The sequence below is a fragment of the Gallus gallus genome, chromosome 2 (assembly GCF_016699485.2).
Source record: "Gallus gallus isolate bGalGal1 chromosome 2, bGalGal1.mat.broiler.GRCg7b, whole genome shotgun sequence".
Classification (NCBI taxonomy): domain Eukaryota; kingdom Metazoa; phylum Chordata; class Aves; order Galliformes; family Phasianidae; genus Gallus; species Gallus gallus.
The window spans coordinates 60,368,341-60,388,835 of NC_052533.1; the positions used below are offsets into that span (position 1 = coordinate 60,368,341).

At 39.6% G+C, this 20,495-nt stretch overlaps 1 protein-coding gene across 6 annotated transcripts in view; it reads right to left on the bottom strand.

Moving 5' to 3' along the window:
• Window positions 1-626: 626 nt before the first annotated feature.
• RNF182 (ring finger protein 182) overlaps window positions 627-20,495 on the bottom strand; it is a 29,472-nt gene continuing 9,603 nt past the window's right edge. For 2 of the 6 annotated variants that reach the window (XM_040695833.2, XM_040695832.2), the window contains 3 exons: window positions 12,370-12,433; window positions 9,091-9,171; window positions 627-6,333 (listed from right to left, as the gene is read on the bottom strand). In XM_040695833.2, coding sequence (XP_040551767.1) covers window positions 5,385-6,122 — 738 coding nt within the window. In that variant the 5' untranslated portion in view covers window positions 6,123-6,333; window positions 9,091-9,171; window positions 12,370-12,433 and the 3' untranslated portion in view covers window positions 627-5,384. The remainder of the gene's footprint in view (window positions 6,334-9,090; window positions 9,172-12,369; window positions 12,434-20,495) is intronic. The other 4 variants (XM_040695834.2, XM_004939637.5, XM_046927620.1 and 1 more) reach the window with 3 other exon arrangements.

Sequence of the window (20,495 nt, forward strand, 5' to 3'; positions counted from 1 at the left end):
GGAAGGGACCTTTAAGATCCTCTAGTCCCAATCCCCCGCTATAGGCAGGGACACCTCCCTCTAGACCAGGTTGTTCAAAGCCCCATCCAGCCTGGACTCGAACATCCAGGGAGGGGGCATCCACAGCCTCTCCGGGCAACCTGTTGCAGTGTCTCACCACCCTCACAGTAAAGAATTTCTTCCTAATATCTAGTCTAAATCTACCCTCTTCCAGTTTAAAGCCATTTCCCTTTGTCCTGTTGCTACCTGCCCTTATAAAAAGACCCTCCCTAGCTTTCCTGGAGCCCCCTTCACATACTGGAAGGCCACTATAGGATCCCCTCAGAGCCTTCTCTTCTACAGGCTGAAGAGCCCCAGCTCTCTCAGTCTGTCTTCATAATATGATACAATACATTCACAGATTTCATAAAAGTTATAAACAGTGGGAACAGAATAAAGGAACTGCATTATGCAGAAGGAAAAAAAAAATTCAAGCTCAATACAAAGAAAACATTTTGTAACAAAGATGTCTATTAAATGGCTGCAAAGTCTCTGAAGAGAAGAGGTGGAGGCCTTATCACCCGAGGTATTTAAACCCAGGCCAGACAAAGCATTCATCTCTACAGGGACAGAGCAAACAGACAAAATGACTTCTTAGGATTTTTTCCAACCATCTCTGATTTTCATGATTTAATACACTTTTTTTTTTTCATGCAAACCACATCCACATAACACAAGCAGGAGGCAGAAATACAATAAAATGATTTTAGCTGTAGCATTGCCAAACACAATGAAATTTGATTTAAGCTGAAATTTATGCTACCAATTCAAACTGTGAGATGACTTCTCTTTGTAAGGTCTGGAGCTGAAAGCTTTGTTACCACCACACACGTCTCTGGAAAGGTAATTTAGCATCCCCATATGGGGGATCTATTTTCTGAACCAGAGCTCCTCCAACTGCGAGGCTCAACTTCAGACAAGGAGAGCTGATGCAGGAGGCAGAATGATGCTGTACAGAAAACCATTGGAACGGAGGTTTCGTGCCGACGTATAAACTCCCTGAGGACTCTCCAGCACTGAATGTTTACTGACGTCACTTAAAGGATAACATCTAATCTGCCAGCATGAAAGAAAATATTGACTCTCGGAACGGTCTCTTTCCATCACTTCGAAGCTCTTAAAATGGTTTCATGATTTTCAACTCTTCTTCCTCCCCCATTTTTTTCTACTTGAAGGCACTGCTCCATTTAAATAAATTGCATTGCCTTGCTTTTGTTAAAAAATACAAAGAAATGCTGCAACAAAATCTGGGAAAACTTAAGGTAGTCACAATGAGTTTGTTTGAGAGTGGAATGCTGTGCACCTTCCCTACAGGAAGATGAAATGAGGACCGGCGCCTGCTTTACCAGAAAGCAGAATCCACAGCTGGAGTGAGCAGCCACAGAGGTGGCACAGGGCACGGAATCAGGTCGTGGTGCTCCTCAGGCTTGAGGCAGCCCCTCACTGGTTTGGGATGAGCCAGGACAAAGCGGGACGTAGCCATGTGTTTGGCCTGCTTTGACATCAGAACAGCCTTAAAAAGGTTTCACCTGTTTAATTGCATTCTATATTGGCATATACAGTTTTGCGGGCATACGGTCAATATAGCAGGACAAAGCTCGCTGTGCAGCTAAGGAAATCCAAATGGGATTTAGTCAATCTCATTTACCAGACCAAAGCTTTAAATAGTTTATGTCATAGAGGAACTGTGTCTAAATCTAAGAATCTTTTCTTTCTTTTTTTTTTTAAACTACAAATGCCAATAACTTGGCATGTAGAAAGTGAAAACACTCAACTGTAGTAGCAGTGCCAAGTGACTTTCATTACCAAACAAACTTGAAAAATTAGAAAGATCAGCCTGAAAATCTTTACTGGCAGCTCTGCTCCCAGCTCACTTAAACACCGCCGCTTTACCCCAGGAAAAGATCCCTCCCTGCTTTGCACAGCTCTGCCCAAAGGTCCAACATTCTGTTCCGTGCCCTTTAATCTCCACAGCTGTCCCTCAGCTCCACAGCTGGCCCCACAGCCCACTGCCCAGTACATCACAGCCCTGAAGGCCCATTGCCTCCCTTGCAGCCCTCTCCTCGTGTAACACACTGGCTGTTTTTCAGGCTCTGGGCTCGGGCCATGCTTGCAAGAGAGCTCCATCCTGCATGAGGTCCTGCTCAGAGGAAGAGCCACCTCAACATCCTTCCAACACTGTGCCCCATGATGCTTCTGCATGATTCAGCCCTCAGTGAACAGCCTCACACTGTACTGCAAACTAGCAGCTGATGAGGATACACTCTGTACTCACAAGATAAGCAGGAATTAAAACACAAAAACACATCATTGGGGGTAAGACAATCCCGTGGTAATGAATTTATAACACTTTGTACCTTGTTGACTCACACGCTTGGGCAAAGAGGGAACAAAATCCTACCCATAGAATTCTCTTGGCATGAGCGTAGTATTTTATGACCACAGGAGACAAAAAAAGAAGTCATAGAAAGGGAGGGAAACACCGGCAGAGGGTGTGCAGGACTTGATTCTAGCCCCATTTACGCAGATCAGCAGAACTATTCCACTGCAGAGGGTGTGAGAGCCATGAGTTTTCAGTTCTCAGTCTTAAGGGTGGTGAAGAATAAAAAGAATGGCAGAGTACTACCTGAAGTTCTTCCAGCCTCAGTCACACAGTAAATATCTTCTCCCCTCAATTCCACAAATAACTGAGATTGAGACCCCCTGGCAATTCTCAGTGGCCACATTATAAGTCACACAGGAATTTTATGAGAGCAAAGCTGTAATAATGTGCTCTGGCTAAGCAGCAGAGCAGCTACACAATCAATGTTTTTCTGCACTCGCATTTTTGAGTGGATTAGTATTGCAGCAGAATCTAAAATAACAGTGTAAATTTAACTGTGTGGCAGCCTTAGAAAATAGTGAAGTATAACACAACAAGTGTATTTGTTTGTGCTGCGATGTGTAACTGGTACCATGCAATCCTGCCAAGACGAGGCTCTGTTGTAAAACAGTACAAATCTGATCTGGAGCTAAAATGATCATAATGAACCGGGAAGAAAATAAGGAGAAGACAACAGGTAGCATTGCAGACACGTTGTGCAGGAGGAACACAGATACATCACACATTTGCAAAACCTACATCCTGTATTAGCCAGCCCTTTATTAAAGATATTATATTCAGACAAATTGAACATACCCTAAAACACATAAATCCCTAACACTACAAACACATCTTCTCCCAGAGTTATGAAGTACCATTAAATCACATAGATTTCTATCGTTCTTGCTTTTTTGACATGATTATCGTTGGGAGATTGAAAATTTATGAATTCATAGATGAGTCAAACCTTGCAATATACGGGGATTGGAGAATACAGCTCTTCTAACTCTATATGCTTTACCACAAACATCAAAACAATTACTTAGGAATAGTCATTTCTAGGAATTCTGAAAATGTTTTAGTTCTAATTGTTATCCAGTGATTACAGAGAAGTTTGAAACATTTCCTTTAATCATTCAATACAAAGCTCTGCAACTCCACACACTTGAAAACTATAATTTTGCTATAGGTTTTCTTCTTACATATGTGTCTATATATACATACACACACATATATATGCACTATTATAAACTTGAGTGTCAAGAAAAGCGGGACCTTCACATTTCACACTTCTCCTATGATTTCAATAGGAATGAAACCGTAGGTATTATCTGTACCAGCAACAAAAATTGGACTGATTTGAATTCAGATCCTCTTGATAGACACAACAACCACTTAAGCTCTCCTTTTCCCCATCAACATTTTTTCACTCTTACCAAAGTCATTTTGCCCTAAGAACATATGGTTAGGCCATCTACTCAGCCTTCCTTCAACCAACCCATCTTCTTCTTACACCGTGCCTTGAGGTTACTAGATATCATGCCTGATCCAAAAGCTGTGCTAGCACTGATCAGCTGCTGCTTCTCATTTTTCACTCTGCTGTGCTCAGGAAAGCCAGGTTGCAGCTGTGGCATTGCCTAGACTTAGTTATACACACAAATATTAAACATGACTTATTTTCGTGCTCTTCCAGTAGATGAAAATTTAGCCTCAACCACACGATGTACAAGCAAACCTTGTAGGGCCTGATTGTATTTATGGAATGGTAAATCACCCCTAGTTCCTCTGAATTCAACATAGTCAAGTTGCACTAATTGCCACAGCTGGGGTGCCATCGACTCACAATGGTGACAGAGGGAGTTCAGAGTATTAAATATATTGAAGGACGATGCACAAAAAAGAATCCTTCCCAGAGTATTATCACAGTGCTTATTCTGTGGGATCGAAAAAAGAAAACCACCCAAAAAAAGCAGAAAAACCCCACACATCAATCATTTCAGAACTTTTCTGAAACGTGCATTAGTCAGTGAAGGTCCAGGTGCTAATGATCAGGCAAAAAGATCTATTATTACAACTAAAGTCACATAGGGGAAGTTTTCCAGTGTAGCGACCCTAAGCGTAGGTGTGCATTTGTTACAAGAACTAAAAGGTTGGAACTGTGGTGTGGTGGTGGAAACACTTGGAATGAGGGTAAACATTATGGAACACAGCCGGAGAAGCTTGCAGATCTCTGAACTCTCAAAGGAAACAAAGAGTTACACACACTTATTTAGTGCACCTAGATGAGAACAAACGTGGCCAGGTCCCTGGAAGTAATCCATCGCAGGAGATGAAGCTGCAACTACTGGACAAGCAAAGTGGGCTTCTGCATAGGGAAAGTGTTTTGGAGATGTGTTGTTAGCATGAGGAAATGTTCCTCATGCCGCAGAACACCAAAAATCTGTGACCACTGGGTACCCCACAAACATTTTTGCTGTAACAAGAACTGAAAAGAACAAACATTAACTTGTCTTATTCTTGTTATTAACTAAGTGATTTCCTTTGCTACCAGAAATAACAGATATCTCAGAGCATGAGATTCTCTGCATTAAGAGATGCTACACGTTGAACTGGAAGGTGCCTGTTATACTAAATTCTCCTAGGGCAGATCCTGCAGCCTCAAATTGCATGATCGAGCCAACCAAAAGCAAGGGGCTACTTATTTGAATAACAGCAGCAGACACCAAGTTTGGCAGTTTTCCATTACCCCTTTCTACAACCCAGCCCTTTAAAAGAACATGGAAAATTTAAGTCATTACTTAGCTAAAAGGTAAAGAAAATAAAGAGAAAACAATAAATAATCCAATTTTTAAAAGAACCGTATAACATGGGTCACTGCTTTCTCTCAGTGGGATGGACAATAAAAATAAATAAGAATACAAAGACAGGCTAAATCAACTATGCTACACATGTGGCAGTGTACCTTATTTCACTGCATTTGTTGTCAAGAAGACATGCAGTCTAGAAATTCATGGCAAACACACTGGCAAAAGCCATAAACCATGAGAATAACAAGGCTCGAGGGAACAAGGCTTACAAAGACAACCCCAAGGGTGACTTTCTTAGATACCAGTAAGTAAATCCCTAAAGGCAAGGAACTGAAGTACAGCAACCCTAGCAACCAAACTAGCACCCGAATTGAGGTCTGGAAGAGCAAAGATGTGCAGTTCCACACTGTCCAGTTGTGGGACACAGTTGCAACAGAGTCAAAACTTGTAGGCCTGTAAAATTCCACCACGGGCGTCGAGTTCAGAGTCTGGGGACTCTCTCTTTGTACTTCCATGATTGTTATAACCAGGCAATTTGAAGAGGTGTGAGAAGGGCTAACCAGAGACGCCAACCTTTTGGGAGTCAGCAGCAGTTCCGTTGGGTTGTCTGGTAGGCACTTCTTTCCCTTTCCCCCACAAGCTAAATTCAGAATGATATTATTGTCATCGGGAAGACTACTAACCTCATCATCTGGCAGGCATGTTTCAAACCTACAAAATGGGCAAACTATGACTCCCTGAGGAGAATCGCCGAAGTCTATGATCTTGCAGAGGCATTTGGCACATACTCGGTGACAACACTCCAGTACTTTTGGTTTTCTCTGTCGCAGGTTGTAGCGATTGTAACAGATCTTGCACTCAAGCTCATCGGAGCTCTGGGGCTCTGGAGACTCCTCTTGTAGTGGACTGCTCATTTTGTCTGATGGGTTGTAGACGTGTAAAAGGTGGAATTAAAGGAAAGAGACGTCACTCAGGCTTATTCTAGAAATTTTTCCTGATGATAGTATCAGCCATCTCAAACAGGAAAAGAGGAGATGAACCTGTCAAAAAGCATCAGCAGAAGTCATCCATTTCGAGCTTCTGCCAGGGATTCTGTACTGCATCTCCTCTGAGCCAGACGCCCATCTGAAAAAGATAACGTGGAATTTCAGTGGAAAGCAAAGAAGGGAAAAACCTGTTGCAGGTGAAACAAGGAAGTTCTACTTTTTACAACCTTAGCTTCCTTTGCTAAATATACCTCCATGGTATTTTCTTTTTTCACATGGCATATGAGACCTAAACAGCAGTTATGCTGATAAAACTACTTTGTGAGTCACTGTGATTCCCCCCAGCCTATGAAATTCTCAGCAGAAGATGCAAGCTAAGCAGTGACTGATGGATTAGATACAAGTTAACCTGTAAATCCTTGTTTAAAGCTTAGTTTCCTAAGGAAATGAGACCTAGCCTGTGATCCTTTCACCTTTCTTGGTAACTTTTGAACCTGCTGTCCAATTTCAAACAAATTGACAGAGGTGCAGCAGTAGTGAAGATAATTAAGTTTCTAAAAATCTGTGAACACTGGTGGTTGGGACAGAGGAGAGGGAGAGAGATTTATAATAACTATCACTCCTGCTGCAGGACAATGGTCAATCAGCACGCAGTCAGATCTGCTCTGAACAAGCCACGTGCTGCCTGATGTTCAACCAGAGAGAGCAACACAGGAGGAAGGTGGTGGTACTCTAAGGCAATGAAGAAGAAGGAGGAGGGGACACCGAAGAGGAGTGGGGTTACTGAAAAATGGCAAGTGGAGACATGCAAGAAATTCAGAAAATATCAGGATTTATTAATTTTGCCTGTGGAATAACTCATTTTTCTGTTTCTTTGTATAGCTGCTGAACACAGTGATGATCAGAGCTTGTCAAAACGCAGGTTCTGCAGCTTCAACCCTATGTGGGTCACCTTGTCATAGAAGGAGATTAGGTTAATTAAGTAGGGTCTGCCTTTCCTGAACCCACGCTGACTTGCCTGATCACCTGGTTGTCCTGTATGTGCTGTGTGATGTGCCTGCTCCATGACTTTCCCCGGCTTTGATGTCAGCCTAACTTGACCTGTCATTCCACAAGTCCCCCTTCCTGCGCTTCCTGTGGATGGGTGTCACATTTGTCATCCTCCAGTCTACAGAGACCTCCTCAGATAGCCAGAACAGCTGGTAAGTCATTGAAAGTAGCTTGGAGAATGGGGAGAAAGTATGTCAGTACTTCACAACTAAGACTGCCACATATCATCCCATGATTTAGAACTAGATTTCTGATCAACCAAGAAACTTCCCGAACATCTGCCTGCTTCCCATAGAAAACTGTAAATGTCCTCTGAAAACCCCCAACTAGAAAACTTTTTACATTTTAATGCTTATCTTTCTAATGAATATTTCTAGTTTTCACAAAAAACAACCCACTTCTCATCCATTTACACTCATACATGTATCACTTCAGCTGGAACCAGTTTTCAAACTGAAAGTCTTTTCCTGATTCTAATGTTTTTAGACATGTTCTAGGTTCATCTAATGTTCTAGGTAGCCAAATTTAGCATTAATAAAAGAAGCAACAGTTCCATTTCAAGTCCCAGATAGTAAAATGAGAACGTTAACTTCATTTCCAGAGCACACCCACCATGCTTGATCCTCTTTCCGTAGTTTCATTCATGAGCTATTCTACAAACTGTTTTCATGCTTCTTTTACTGTACATACTGTGCAAGACAGAGCTACTTTCAGCATACTCTTCTCACAGACTCTTCAAACTATATTAACACATTCAAACGTTATTACTTGTTATCTTTTTTCTTTGGCTAAGTTCAGATGCTGCATTTCTCCTCATGTGACTAGTGTGACTAGTGCTCACTACTGCTTCACAGTTAGAAATTCTTTCCTTTGAAAACAAAAAATTAACCACTAATTTCTATTAATATCATCCAGACTCACCCCCCCACACCCTTTTTAACCTTCTCAGAAGGAACACCTGAAAACACAAGACGCCTGAATTTTTGCTTTCCTGATTTCTTAGGGAATTTTCTCTTTTTCTTTCCCAATACCCACTTTCCTGCTAGCTCTTTCTATGCTGAAAACAGACACCTTTTTGAGCTTAATATACACCATGTATCCTAAACATCTCTCCAATCACAAACCTAGCAAAATATTGGAAAATTCAAAATTTTAAATAAAATTTGACTTCAATGAGGAATTTCAATTAGGTATATTAGAACAAATGAAAAAAAAAATCATAGTTAATACACCAATTGCTGAGGGAGGTGAGAACGAAGTGTCCACCCTTACAGATATGGAAAGCATGACCGGATACAACCCTGTAGAGGCTGCTCTCCCTTGGAACTTGACCCTTCTTTGAGGGAGGGGATTAGACACCTGAGATGTCATCCAACCCAAATTATTCCATGACTTGGTATCCATAACTCACTTCATGTGGTCTGTATGAGAAGCTTTGTTTATCAAACACTCTGTAGGTGAAGCGTGCTTATGAGGGACCAGAAACAATTAGACGTAGACTGAGATCTCAATGTCAGAGCTCACTATGTTGGCAGGGCGAAGTAGATGGGAAATTTTTGCTTCTCTTCTCCAGTGAAGATCATCCTCATCCAGATTATGAAGCCAACATTTATTACTTATCTCTAACACTTTTTCTGTGAGTGGAATTTTGGGTTATATGTAAAATATTGGCACACGAATAGAGGAGGTCAGTAATTAACTTATTTAAGATCTCATCACCCAGGGACCTACCCAGCATGACATTTTCAAAGGCTTTCAAAGAGTTTCATCTAAATGCAACCCAAGTGTGTTTATGGAATAGAAGGAAAGAAAGGACACAGAGAGAAATTAATACAGAGAAACTTACTTTCCAAGAAAAAGAAGTTCTTGCAAAGATTCACTTGTAGGGAGCACAGGAAATGCCTGTTCTCCTCCACACAGGAAACAACTGGTGGAAGGGAGAGAAACAAAATCAGTAGAGCAGCAATACAGCTGGGAGACCTTACAGTCAATTCTGTTGATAGAGAGAAGTATTCCAACTCCTCTGGTTTGGATGGAAATATTCATACGCTAAGATTTCTGTTTAGAGAAATATATTGGGTAAATCCCATTTATTAAAATAATCTCTGTTAGGTAATGCAGAGTTATCTTTACAGATCTGTTGTTGATTTTAAGCCTCTTCCAGTGTTATATACTAAAATGCTCTGAAGCATTATCTCTTCTAGCATCCACATATTCACAAAGGTTAGCAATTCATTCAGGAAAAAAAAAAAAAATAGCAAAATAGCCAGAGAAAGAAACTGTGCTTTGAAAGTAGGGTTTTAAAAACATATCAAAATACTTTCCTTCCAACTTCTCACAGAAGGTCTGTGATCACTTCTAGCTTTCCCAAACTGCAGCCACTTCTTCAGCATAGACCAGAAAACAACCATCTCCCGTGGACCACTGTACTGCATTCACATTCCAACAGCTTTGCTGCATTCTGACTCAGCAGGAAATGACCATTGCACTAGATTTTTCCAGCTTGTGCTAAGCACAATGCAAAACAAAACAAACCCCGACCCAAAAAACCATCAAATTGCTCTACTATACTAATCTCACATTTGAATGGAGTCCATTCAAAGCGCCATCAGCTATCACACGTTCAACCTGCTTCATGCCACATTTCTGCTAACATTGGATGGGTTTTAACAATGAGCATTTCCCTGTCAACTCTCATCGATGTGTAACTTTTCACAAGAGTTACAGGATGTGGCATATTGAGCCATGTTTGGTTTATGGTCAACTGTATAAAACACTAAGTAAAATGCTTCTTCATAAAAACATAGTTTTTGATGGGATAAGCAACAAGGTAATTTCTAAAAGATCTCCCCTGCAGCATCCACAACAGATAGTTCTTTACAAGTGACTGTGGCAGCTTTACAAGTGACTAATACAAAAATTATATATATTTTTTATAAGAAGGTATTGCTAAAACATTCACAGTCCTTGTGCAAGCTCTCTCAAGCCACTACCATATTATAATAACACAAAAATACACAATTTATGGCATTGGAGATTTTCATGCTCAAAGTAGAGTTCATGGATCTCTGATCATTCAGTGCAAGAAGTCACATAATATATATGTGTCATCTTAAATAATAATGATAGTAGTGAAATCAACAGTCTTTTTTTTTTTCTTCCCCATCTCCCTCCGATAAGTAAGATAGATTTTCAGCTAACACAGAGCTAGCTTTATTCAACATAGTGATATTTGCTCCTCGGGCACTTTCTACATCCTTTGCATGTGCACACTCAATATCACCAAACTCCATTTCCTCTTAACAGTATAAGTCACAATACTTTTTTGTTATTCTAAGAACTTGCATTATGTGTCAGATAGTAGTGGAAAATGGTATGAATAAACAGTGAATGCCTACCTGAAACCACATTATCCTGAATGACTTTCATTCTAGCTAGAGGCTACTATGGTAATGATATGAATCTTAAAACTGACTATGATGTAGAAAAAAATTGTTTCATTAGTTAGGCTTGTAGACACAACTGAGCCTTCTTCCAATATTTCTTGGGAAGGATTTTTTTCTCATATATAATTCACAAGCAATTTATATAGCAATACATCGAATGACTTCTTAATGTGACATACAGCTGCAGGTTGCTTTGTGGCTGCTTTAAGAATAAAACTAATAAAGGACAAAGGATCTGCTCTTTTAATAGACGTCTTAGTTTAAACAGGCTGCTAATTAAACTACATCAATAAGCAGAAAGAACTGTATCTAAAATGGTAACAAGTTTAATTCTGGAAACACACTTGTTGAACAGAATTACTTCCTTTTAATTGGCTCATAACCTGCTTGCTTAGGCTGCTGCAGCATTTCTCCTTGTTATTTTCTTACTGCCAGTGGTTCTTCCTTTATGACTCCGAAACCAAGAAACTAACTACTCCAGTAAGAATATATTTCATGACATAACTCCTGACCTTAAAATCATTAATTTAGAGAAGTGTTGGACATTCTCTGATTTGGTAGTAGGGGCCATTTGGAGCAGCTTTCTCAAAAAAGGTGGAGTACTGTTACTTTGCCCTAGTTTTTGTGTTCCTTAGGAGCTCTTCTGAGAATTGAAAAGACTGAATATGACTGGAAAAGGTACAAAGTGTTGAACAAATAAGAAGCTTCCCAGTATTTCTTATGATAGGCATAAATGTTTAATTCTATGATCGACAGACACGTCTCCAATTTATCTTTAAATTAGGCATTATTAAAAGCCAGTATAATTTTGTATTAGGTTTCAGACTTTCTGGAAGTTTGCTACAATACACCCGAATGTAAGATACATGCAAAAACCATTTTTTTTCTCCTTCTTTAAATAAAAAATGACTGTTGTGCTGGAGAATGCTAAGCGACATGCACAAAACAGCAGATCTCCCAGATGTGATAGAATTATTTTTCTTTGGACATATTTTCTATGTCATGTAATTCAAGAGGGACCAGGTGAGAAAAAACTACAGAAAATTGGTCTTGATTACATCATTCTGTAAGAAATTCCTCTTCACAAAGGGAAAGCATTTTAACACATTATAAAAGTTCATATTAATCTTCAAAATAAGTTTTAAATAGAAAGTGTTGAATTACCTTCGTCCTAATGGAGCTGAAAGTAATTGCAGAGCAGAAGAAAGCTGTACTTCTTTTTCTGTTGCTACCGAGAACAACCTGTTCAACACTGAGGTGTTTTTAACTGGGTTCATTCTGTTTCAGACATTTCTGAGGATACGACCTCTGGAACCTCTCCAAAAGCTCCACAATACGACTTGAATCATAGAGATACAACTAAGAAAAAGGCTGTTTAAAATCTTACTAAGATATTTTTAAGAGTAAGTACACAAAAAAATCCAGATGTTATGAAAAGTAGAGTATTAGTAGATCTGATGGACACAGCTACGTTGTACGCCTTCATCTGCGTTTACATGAATGGAATGAACCCAACTGAATGATGTGTCTATTAAGTGGCTTTGACTATAACATGTAAAACCCTCTACAAAATACCTGCAGAAAAAGGGCCATTTGGTCTGTACAAGGAAAACAATATTACAAGTGTACTAGATTCCTTTTAATCTGCACTGTTTTTCCAAACACTTTATATTACTAACCTGCACCAACCAGCCTTGTTTTCAGCTAGTTTAAAGATGTATTTCTCTTCAGTAATGAAAATTCCTTCAAATAATAAGAAAAACACAGTTACATTTTTATACTAACAGTAGCAAATTATAATCTATGATCCCTATAGTCCTAAGAAACTGCAGAAGAAAATTTACTGTTAGCAGGTTTTGGTGATTTTTTGATGTTGTTCTTGTTTATATTGTTGATGGTTTTACACGAGAAAAATAAATCCATGTATTAAAAAAAGTTGAATTAATTTGTATCAAATAATAGGCACAGTTTTCACTTTTTTTGCTAATAAGGAATACAAAATTCCTCTTAAACAAAGGCAGCTTTAAGTATTAGTCTGAAGACATCTTTGTAACTACTGTGGATGACCTGATACCAACAGAGATTGACAAGTGCTACATAACCAGTCTGAGGATCACTGTGGAGTGTTCTGCTGCTGCGATTTGCTTGGCTCAGATTCATGCCATACAGGATTTAAACTTCAGGGAGATTTAAGTGAATTGCTCTGCTTTTAATGTGTTATTTAGCAGTGAAATTTTTTTTTTTGTTTTTTTTTTCTTACTTGCTCTGAACAATCAGTGGAAGAGTATTAGTGTGACAGGATGGAATATATCAAGCAAAGGGCTGAGTCCTCATGGGCTGAAACACCATGTGCAGTAATAAAACGGAGACTAAAGTCTGTAAGGAACAAGATTGGTGTAACTGCTTTCTCAAGAAAGATCCGTCCCTTAGTAGTCTCAGTGTCTCTTTGAGGGTTAGCTATGCAGAACTAGCCTTCAGCAGAACTAAGGCTTTGGATCAAATATTTCCAAATGGGAAAAATTAAAAATGGCCCTACTTACTATGTATACATCGTCCCATCCCACACTGATCCTAAAGTACGAAGGAATTTGGTGAGGATAAACTGAAACATAGAATCATAGAATTACCATAGGTTATATAGAATTTCCATAGGTTGGAAAGGACCTACAAGATCATCTAGTCCAACTGTCCTCCCATCAAATACATGATACTCTGCATATTTCTGAAGGCACCATGGTCACCAGCAGTTGACCTGGCTAGCACGGTGGCAGATATGAAGTTACCTTTGCTTTGAGCAGACCTACATCACTTGGATATCATTCGTAAATATGACAGTTGAAATTTTCAACTGTCATTCAATCAAAATGTTTCAACAGTGCCCATTAAGTATGTTTAAAATACAAAATCCAGGAATGAAAAATACTGCTTCAGAAATTTTGGAAGTAATCAAGACATATTCAGAAAAATACCTTGTCTACTAAACCAAACAGGAAGAAAATAAAAGCAAATTCTAAAGGTTTAAAAAGCAGAAATAAGACCATCCACAGTCACTATAATTGGCTATTTACCCCGTTTAGGGTAAATTAATGACTAAGACCAGATCGTGGTATTTTCTTAACTGGACATGATGAATAGGATTTTTATTTTAAGACAAAACTAGAAAGTAGAAGACAAACTCTGGATTTCACTTAACATAATAAAAATCCCATCATCCCATGTGAATCACCAAAGCAACTTCTTAGCCAGTATTCCCAAGGATATCAGTTTATCTAGTGCTAAAGCACAAACGTGCAGCTTGGCTGAAGCTTATGGAATAAAGCAGGATATGAAAAACATATCTTTTCTTAGTAGATGGCAAGAAATTTTGGTAGAACAGAAACGTTACCAAGAACATCATAAAGCACCAGTTGTCTTAAATTACAATCTTTTGCTAAATCAATTGTAATAATGAAGCTCTTCTGCTCTTCTTTTACATAAGCAAATGAACAAGAGGCTACTGAATGCTCCACTACATAAGTCTATTTTCCAAGAAAGGATAACAGGAAGAAAAAACAAAACAAAACAAATCAGAGTGTAGCATCTATTTAGAAGGTAAGAAGCATTGTTTTTTATTTATGCTATTATTTTTTCTATGGAAAGCTTCATACTCAAAGCATCAACATAGCATACTGCTGTTGGTTAGCCTTCTAGACCACGGTGCAATAAGGTTCCAAGTACTGCACTAATAATCAGTGCAAGAAGCAGTACAGCACCCACTGTGACCCTATGACTTTCTCAAACACGGACCACAATCTGCAGTAAGTTAAAATACCTTTTTCTTTCAGCTAGGCTTCTTGACAGAGCACAGTGAAATTGAGTGAAATCCACTTTGAGTCTCTTTCCCCAGAGTCAAATGATTATTCCGTAAGAACTTCTGAGCTCCTATTTGTTCTTTCCTTCCAGAGGGCAGAAACAAAGTGTATGCTCAGAAAGCATACTTTGAAAGGTGCTTCTCATTAATCGAGGTGGTGTGTTTTGCAACAGCATGTACACCAACACTTTAAAATGCAGCATAGAGTTGATAGAACTGAGCCACATCTGATACTAAAAGCAACTGAGGTGTAACAACACAATTCTGCACAAGCCAAGCTAACTTGGTGTGTAGGACATTCAGCCTACATTAGGTACCATTACCCAGGTCAGTGGCACTTGTTAATATGCTAACGTCCATCTACAGCCTGTGTAAATGTATCTTGCCTATGTGCAATCACTGTATGACGTTAAGGGAGTGAAGACAGTGTTTTGAAAAGTAAGAGGCAACGTCCTAAAAAAACCCCCAAAAAACCAAACAAACCAGTTTTACCTTCCATTCTCCAAATGCCCAAACTTGGACATGCCTCATTCTGAACTGGGCAACTCACAGGATCAGTACCCACAGAAAACAGAAACTTTCATCTGCACTTTCTCAAAACTTTATACAAACACTGCTACTCATATCATGTCTGGGTGTGTTCCCTTATTCAAATGCCTTCTAAAGCTTTGTCACGATAATTAATGTCTTGAAAGTTTGAAGTGACAAGGCTTGCAGTTGAAGGTTTGAGAAATTTTAACTATCATGGTTTTTCCCAGACAGGCACCTATTTCTGCAGGCCTTCTCAGAATGCTGTTATACAGATGGATGAAAACACAAAGGTGTACTGAGGGAGAAACAGTTGCTCAGAGAGGGAATGTTATGCTAAGTGAATTCACCAGACCAAAAGACTGCTGTAAAAAGTCAGTCACACATCACACAGCAACGAGCACAGCTTTATACATCAGATCAAGACAAATAACCAACCTGTTGTAGTTAGAGCTTTACAGGAGTAACTTTCCTTTGACAATGTTATCTCTAGAGGAGCTTTCCATTAGAAGGGTGAACTGGGCTCTGAGCAACCTGATCTAGCTGTAGATGTCCCTGTTCACTGCAGGGGAGCTGGAACTAAAAGAGCTTTCAGGGTCCCTTCCAACTCAAATCATTCTGATTCTATGAATTCAAACAGAAGTTTCTAGATCATATGTTAGTTGAGAATGCTAACACAGTTACATCTCTAAACAACAAAAAACTTCCACGTACACATCTTAAGAGATTGATTGCTGAAGAGAAAGCTGCTTTCTTGCTCTAAATGAGATTCATGTATTCTGAGAGTTATCTGCATGCAAATACATCTTTTTTAAATTGTTGCATTATTAAATCTTGTAATCAACTGTGGTTCATAATATCTAAATCCAGGCAGGGAACATCATCGGTAAAGAACTGTGATGTCATCTAGTAATTCATAAAAACCACGGGCCACTGTTCCCTACCCAAGAAGATAAACCTCTTTTAATACACTGGGATGTGCAAAAAAAAAAAGGAACAGACAAGATCTCAGTGCCGGTGTTTATGAATACACAAATTGTGGCAGCCCACTGGCAGGATATCAAGTCTGAAGGACTTACTGATCCACCATTATGTAAGTATTTGATACACTCACAGCAGACATGGTATCATGTCTAAATGAAACATCATAGTCTCAGATGCATTTTGTATTCTAGCTAGAGGCTACTACAGCAATGGAAACACTGGAGCATTCCACTGTTGGTTCTTGAGAAACCCTACTCACCAACGATAGCAGTCCTTAGCCATTTCACTTGCCAAGTTTAAACTCATAAAAGAAAACTAAGTACTATGCGTTATAGTTGGCTTCAGAGATTGAAAGACATCTTGCAGTGTCACCTTAGTAACAATGTCATTAAGCACTACATGTGAATGGAACTAAAAAGGAGCTTCAAAGTAGATGTCCACTATCCTAGCACTCTGCAATCAATCTTACTTTTGCTTATACCATTACAAAATCACAGGATTTGTGTTGACTCACTGACACTGTGCTAGTGTAACATTGCACAAAACACAGCTTGCAAGATCAGTATCTCAGATTCTTGGATTCTTTAGAGAAGGGAATCTTAAATCAGAGAAAGGAGACAGCAGTAGTATGATGAATCTGAAAGGTTTACGTATAGAGTGGACAGAGGGAGGTAAATGTAATTGAAAATGTATCATGAGAAGTTTCTACATTGACACACTGAAGAGAAGGAAGCCCATGCATAGAGAAGAGGCTTGAATGTAATAAAGTTTGAGTTGATGCACAAGGTGAATTTGTGGGGAGTTTTAAAGATGCAGAATGACAGGGTTTAGGAAGACGGCCAAACAAGACAGAAAGACTGGTTTAGGTATGTAGAAGGGAAGCAGTAAAAGTGTCAAGCCAGCTAATAAAGAGAAGGTTATAGGCTCTGTGCCACCAGTTAAAGAAATCTAAGTAAGAAGATATTAAGTTACAGGCAGCAGAGGTGCGAGATGACGAACACTGTCTGTTATACAAAAGTAAGTCTGTTATACAAAAATAAGCAATAGAAAAAATTGGTACTAACCTGAACATGAAAATAAATTGAGAAATGATAGGGTAACCAAACTCTCACTACCAAGATCAGTCACATAATAGTAGCTATAAAATAAAAACCAAAAGAACAAACCAAGAGGGACTAGGGGAGGAAGGAGACACATTTACAGCATTTACTCCCAGAGTTGTCAGAACAACATGACAAACAGCTTGCTTCTCTTCACAGGAAATTCTATTAAGGATAAAGACAGGGCAAGGAGTGGATGATGGGTTTCACAGCAGGTCTTTTAGTGCTGGTAGTGAAACTGTATTTTCTCAGACAACATGCAAAGTAACAAGCGCAACACCTGGTCTGCAATTGTGCTGACAGAAACACGCATGATTCTGAGTAACCTTTATGCCTTTACTCTATATACAACAGCATTACTGTAGAGCTCAACAGGAGCCCCAGCCTCATAGTCAGCTCCACACAACAAAAAGCATGATGAGATAAAGTCTGCAAACTGGGTTAGTTCAGTCTGGGCACTAAATACATATTTGTTGAAGATGCTACGTCATCTTTGTTGTTTGTGACTGATCCCATCTCAGGCAATGACTGAGATGACTTTTCAGACCCAGCTCTCTAACTTTCAGAGGTTTACAGATTTCTGACCAAAAAGACCCGCTGCAGAGAATTTTTTCCAAGTCTAAGATTATTATCATAGAATTACAGAATATCCCAAGTTGGAATGGATCCATAAGGATCATCGAGTCCAACTCCTAGCTCCACATAGAGCCACCCAACCATTGGACCATATGACTGAAACCACTGTCTTGAACTTTGGCAAGCTCTGTGCTATGACTACTCCCCTGACAAGCCTGTGTATTTAACAGGTGGTTAAAACAAACCCTTCTGGGGATATGAAATTGTGCATGTTATGCTCTGAAAATGCTTTGGGATTTTCCGTACATCTGGGTGACACAAATCCGTATTTAAAAAAGAAAACCAAAAACTTTCACGAGTTACCAGCAAGGACGTGGGTAGTTGGAACAGAAATTCAAGAAAGGGCCATAAAGGTACACTAATATTACCTCCTGTACAGTGAAGCCCATGGAACATACTCCACTAATTCCTGCAGTTAAGTCGCGGAATAACAGAACAAGTTATTCTGGAAGAAAGCTCTGGAGGTCATCTCTCCCTGGAAAACCTCTCTTCCTAGAAAATCTAGAAAACAGTATTGCAGCACTGTGGAGGGACACTTTAGTAGAGCTCCACAGGAGATGGTACGCAACAGGAAAATTCTCATCTCCCTCACTCCGACCCACATACCCACAGGCACCAAGATGTACATCACTATGGACAATCTGCCCAACTTTCAGCAATGGAGATGCAATCCTTGCAACGACATGTTGAAGCAGGCATGCCAGCTACCCAGTCCTCATCCTAACTCCCTGGAACCACGTGCAGATGCTGGATGTGCCTTTTATTGACACTGGGCACCAACAATGAACACACTCTTGTCCTGGTCACATCTCTGCATTCATCAGGATTTACCCACTGGCCTCTTATCTCTTGATGTGGGTGTCTGGAAAAACCACACCCACTCAGATGTGTATCCTGATGACCTGCTAATCTGGGAGCCATCAACAGCTATTCTTACAGCTTCTGCTGTTTGCCCGGTGCTTCCACACTCCATTCATAACAATCAAGGTTCCCACTGTAATTCTTTACAGGAATCAGTTCTGAAGGCGTACTTGCCCACTTTAATTTTGAAAGTCTCTGGTGATAAGGTCCACAACCTCATCCACAACCCCGGTGGATGCATTTCAAAGCCTGCCTCACAGAGAACATCATATCATCACTCATATCCCCCTTGGCTCTTTCAGTGATCTTGGGGCAGATATAAGGCAACCTCTCACACCCACACAGCTAGCTTTCCTCACACAAAGCAAACAAGATGACGAGAAAGATCTTAACAGCCACACAAGTCTGCAAGACAGTAAGGTGAACAGAGCACATGAGAAGAAGTTGGACAGGCACTGACATCCCACGGCTGGTACAGATCACAGTGCTGCTCTGCAGAAATAAAGCTGTTTTATTACCCCTTCATCTTCCAAATCTGTAACTAAGAGTGCACCTGTTTCAAACCGTTGGCTACTGCTATTAGATTTGTTAAATACATCCTGAGTCTATTCAGCAGATGACATTTTATCCCATGCCTTTATGGAACTGCCAGTTGGGTCGCTGCCTGGGGACTCATCATCCCCGAGCAGGGAAGTCACCTTTCTACCTCTAAGATGATGCTGGCCATTAAGGGAGCATCCTCACTTTTAGCAAAGGCACCTAAATGGAATTTTTGTCTGCCTGTCTTCATCTGTTGACTTCTTTATTCATTGCATATTCACAGCGCTGTGAGAGAATATGAAAAGAAGCATACAAACAGGACTGACCATTGATTACTTTTGTTTGAATCATGTATGAATTGCACTACCAAATGAAGATAAGCGTCTATATTTCCTACATGAATGTTCACATCTTCAAATAGTTTTCTTTGTAATACGTGACGCCTGTGATGATTCTGAGATTTCAAAAGCAGGTCTAACATATAATGCATTTTCCAGGAAGGGTTATGGAGGGAGCGTATTGCCTCACAAACTACACTTCCATTCTTCTGTATTCATTATTTTTTATTGAGGAAAACAGAGGTATATTAACACTTCAGGATAAAAGCTGAGATGGCTATTTTCTCATTAAAAATGAGCGCCACCTCCCCATAAAGAATATCACATCAGGTAGAATATTGTTGCTAATGACTGTTGTTCAAGCGGTATAAAACACAGCATTTTTGACAAAGCCAAAGAAAAGTAACTCAATATATTTCTTTAAACATTACCTTGACAAATAAATGCTTCCATCTTCAAGAAGTATACACACAGTAATATTTAGCTGGAGAATTTTATCTGACATTTTATGGAAAATAATCATAGTTGTGCACTACATCCAGTGCTCTAAAGGAGTACCGACTGAGAGGGAAAGCTCAACACACACGCACACAACCAGACACTCCCCACACACACTTTAGGCAGAGGACATTTAAATAGATGCTTCTACTTAAATGCTGATTCAAGACTGAAGGAAAGAGAAGATTTAACAGAATTATCAGGGAATTACTTAAATCGAAGAGAAGCTTGGTGTAAACAATTTAAAGCTGGAACACAATGCCATTATCACAATGTCTCATTTTAATTATGATGTTTGCTCTTTCTGGCCTGTCAGAGTGATGAATAATATGAACTATAATGATTGCACAAGTTGATAGTCACCATTAAGCTAACTCACCCAGTCTAGGCAGGTGATCAAAGATGCCTCTGTAGTCTATTCCTCAGCAACTGCCCTTTTAGGCTCAAAGATCAACTAAAAGAAACTCTAA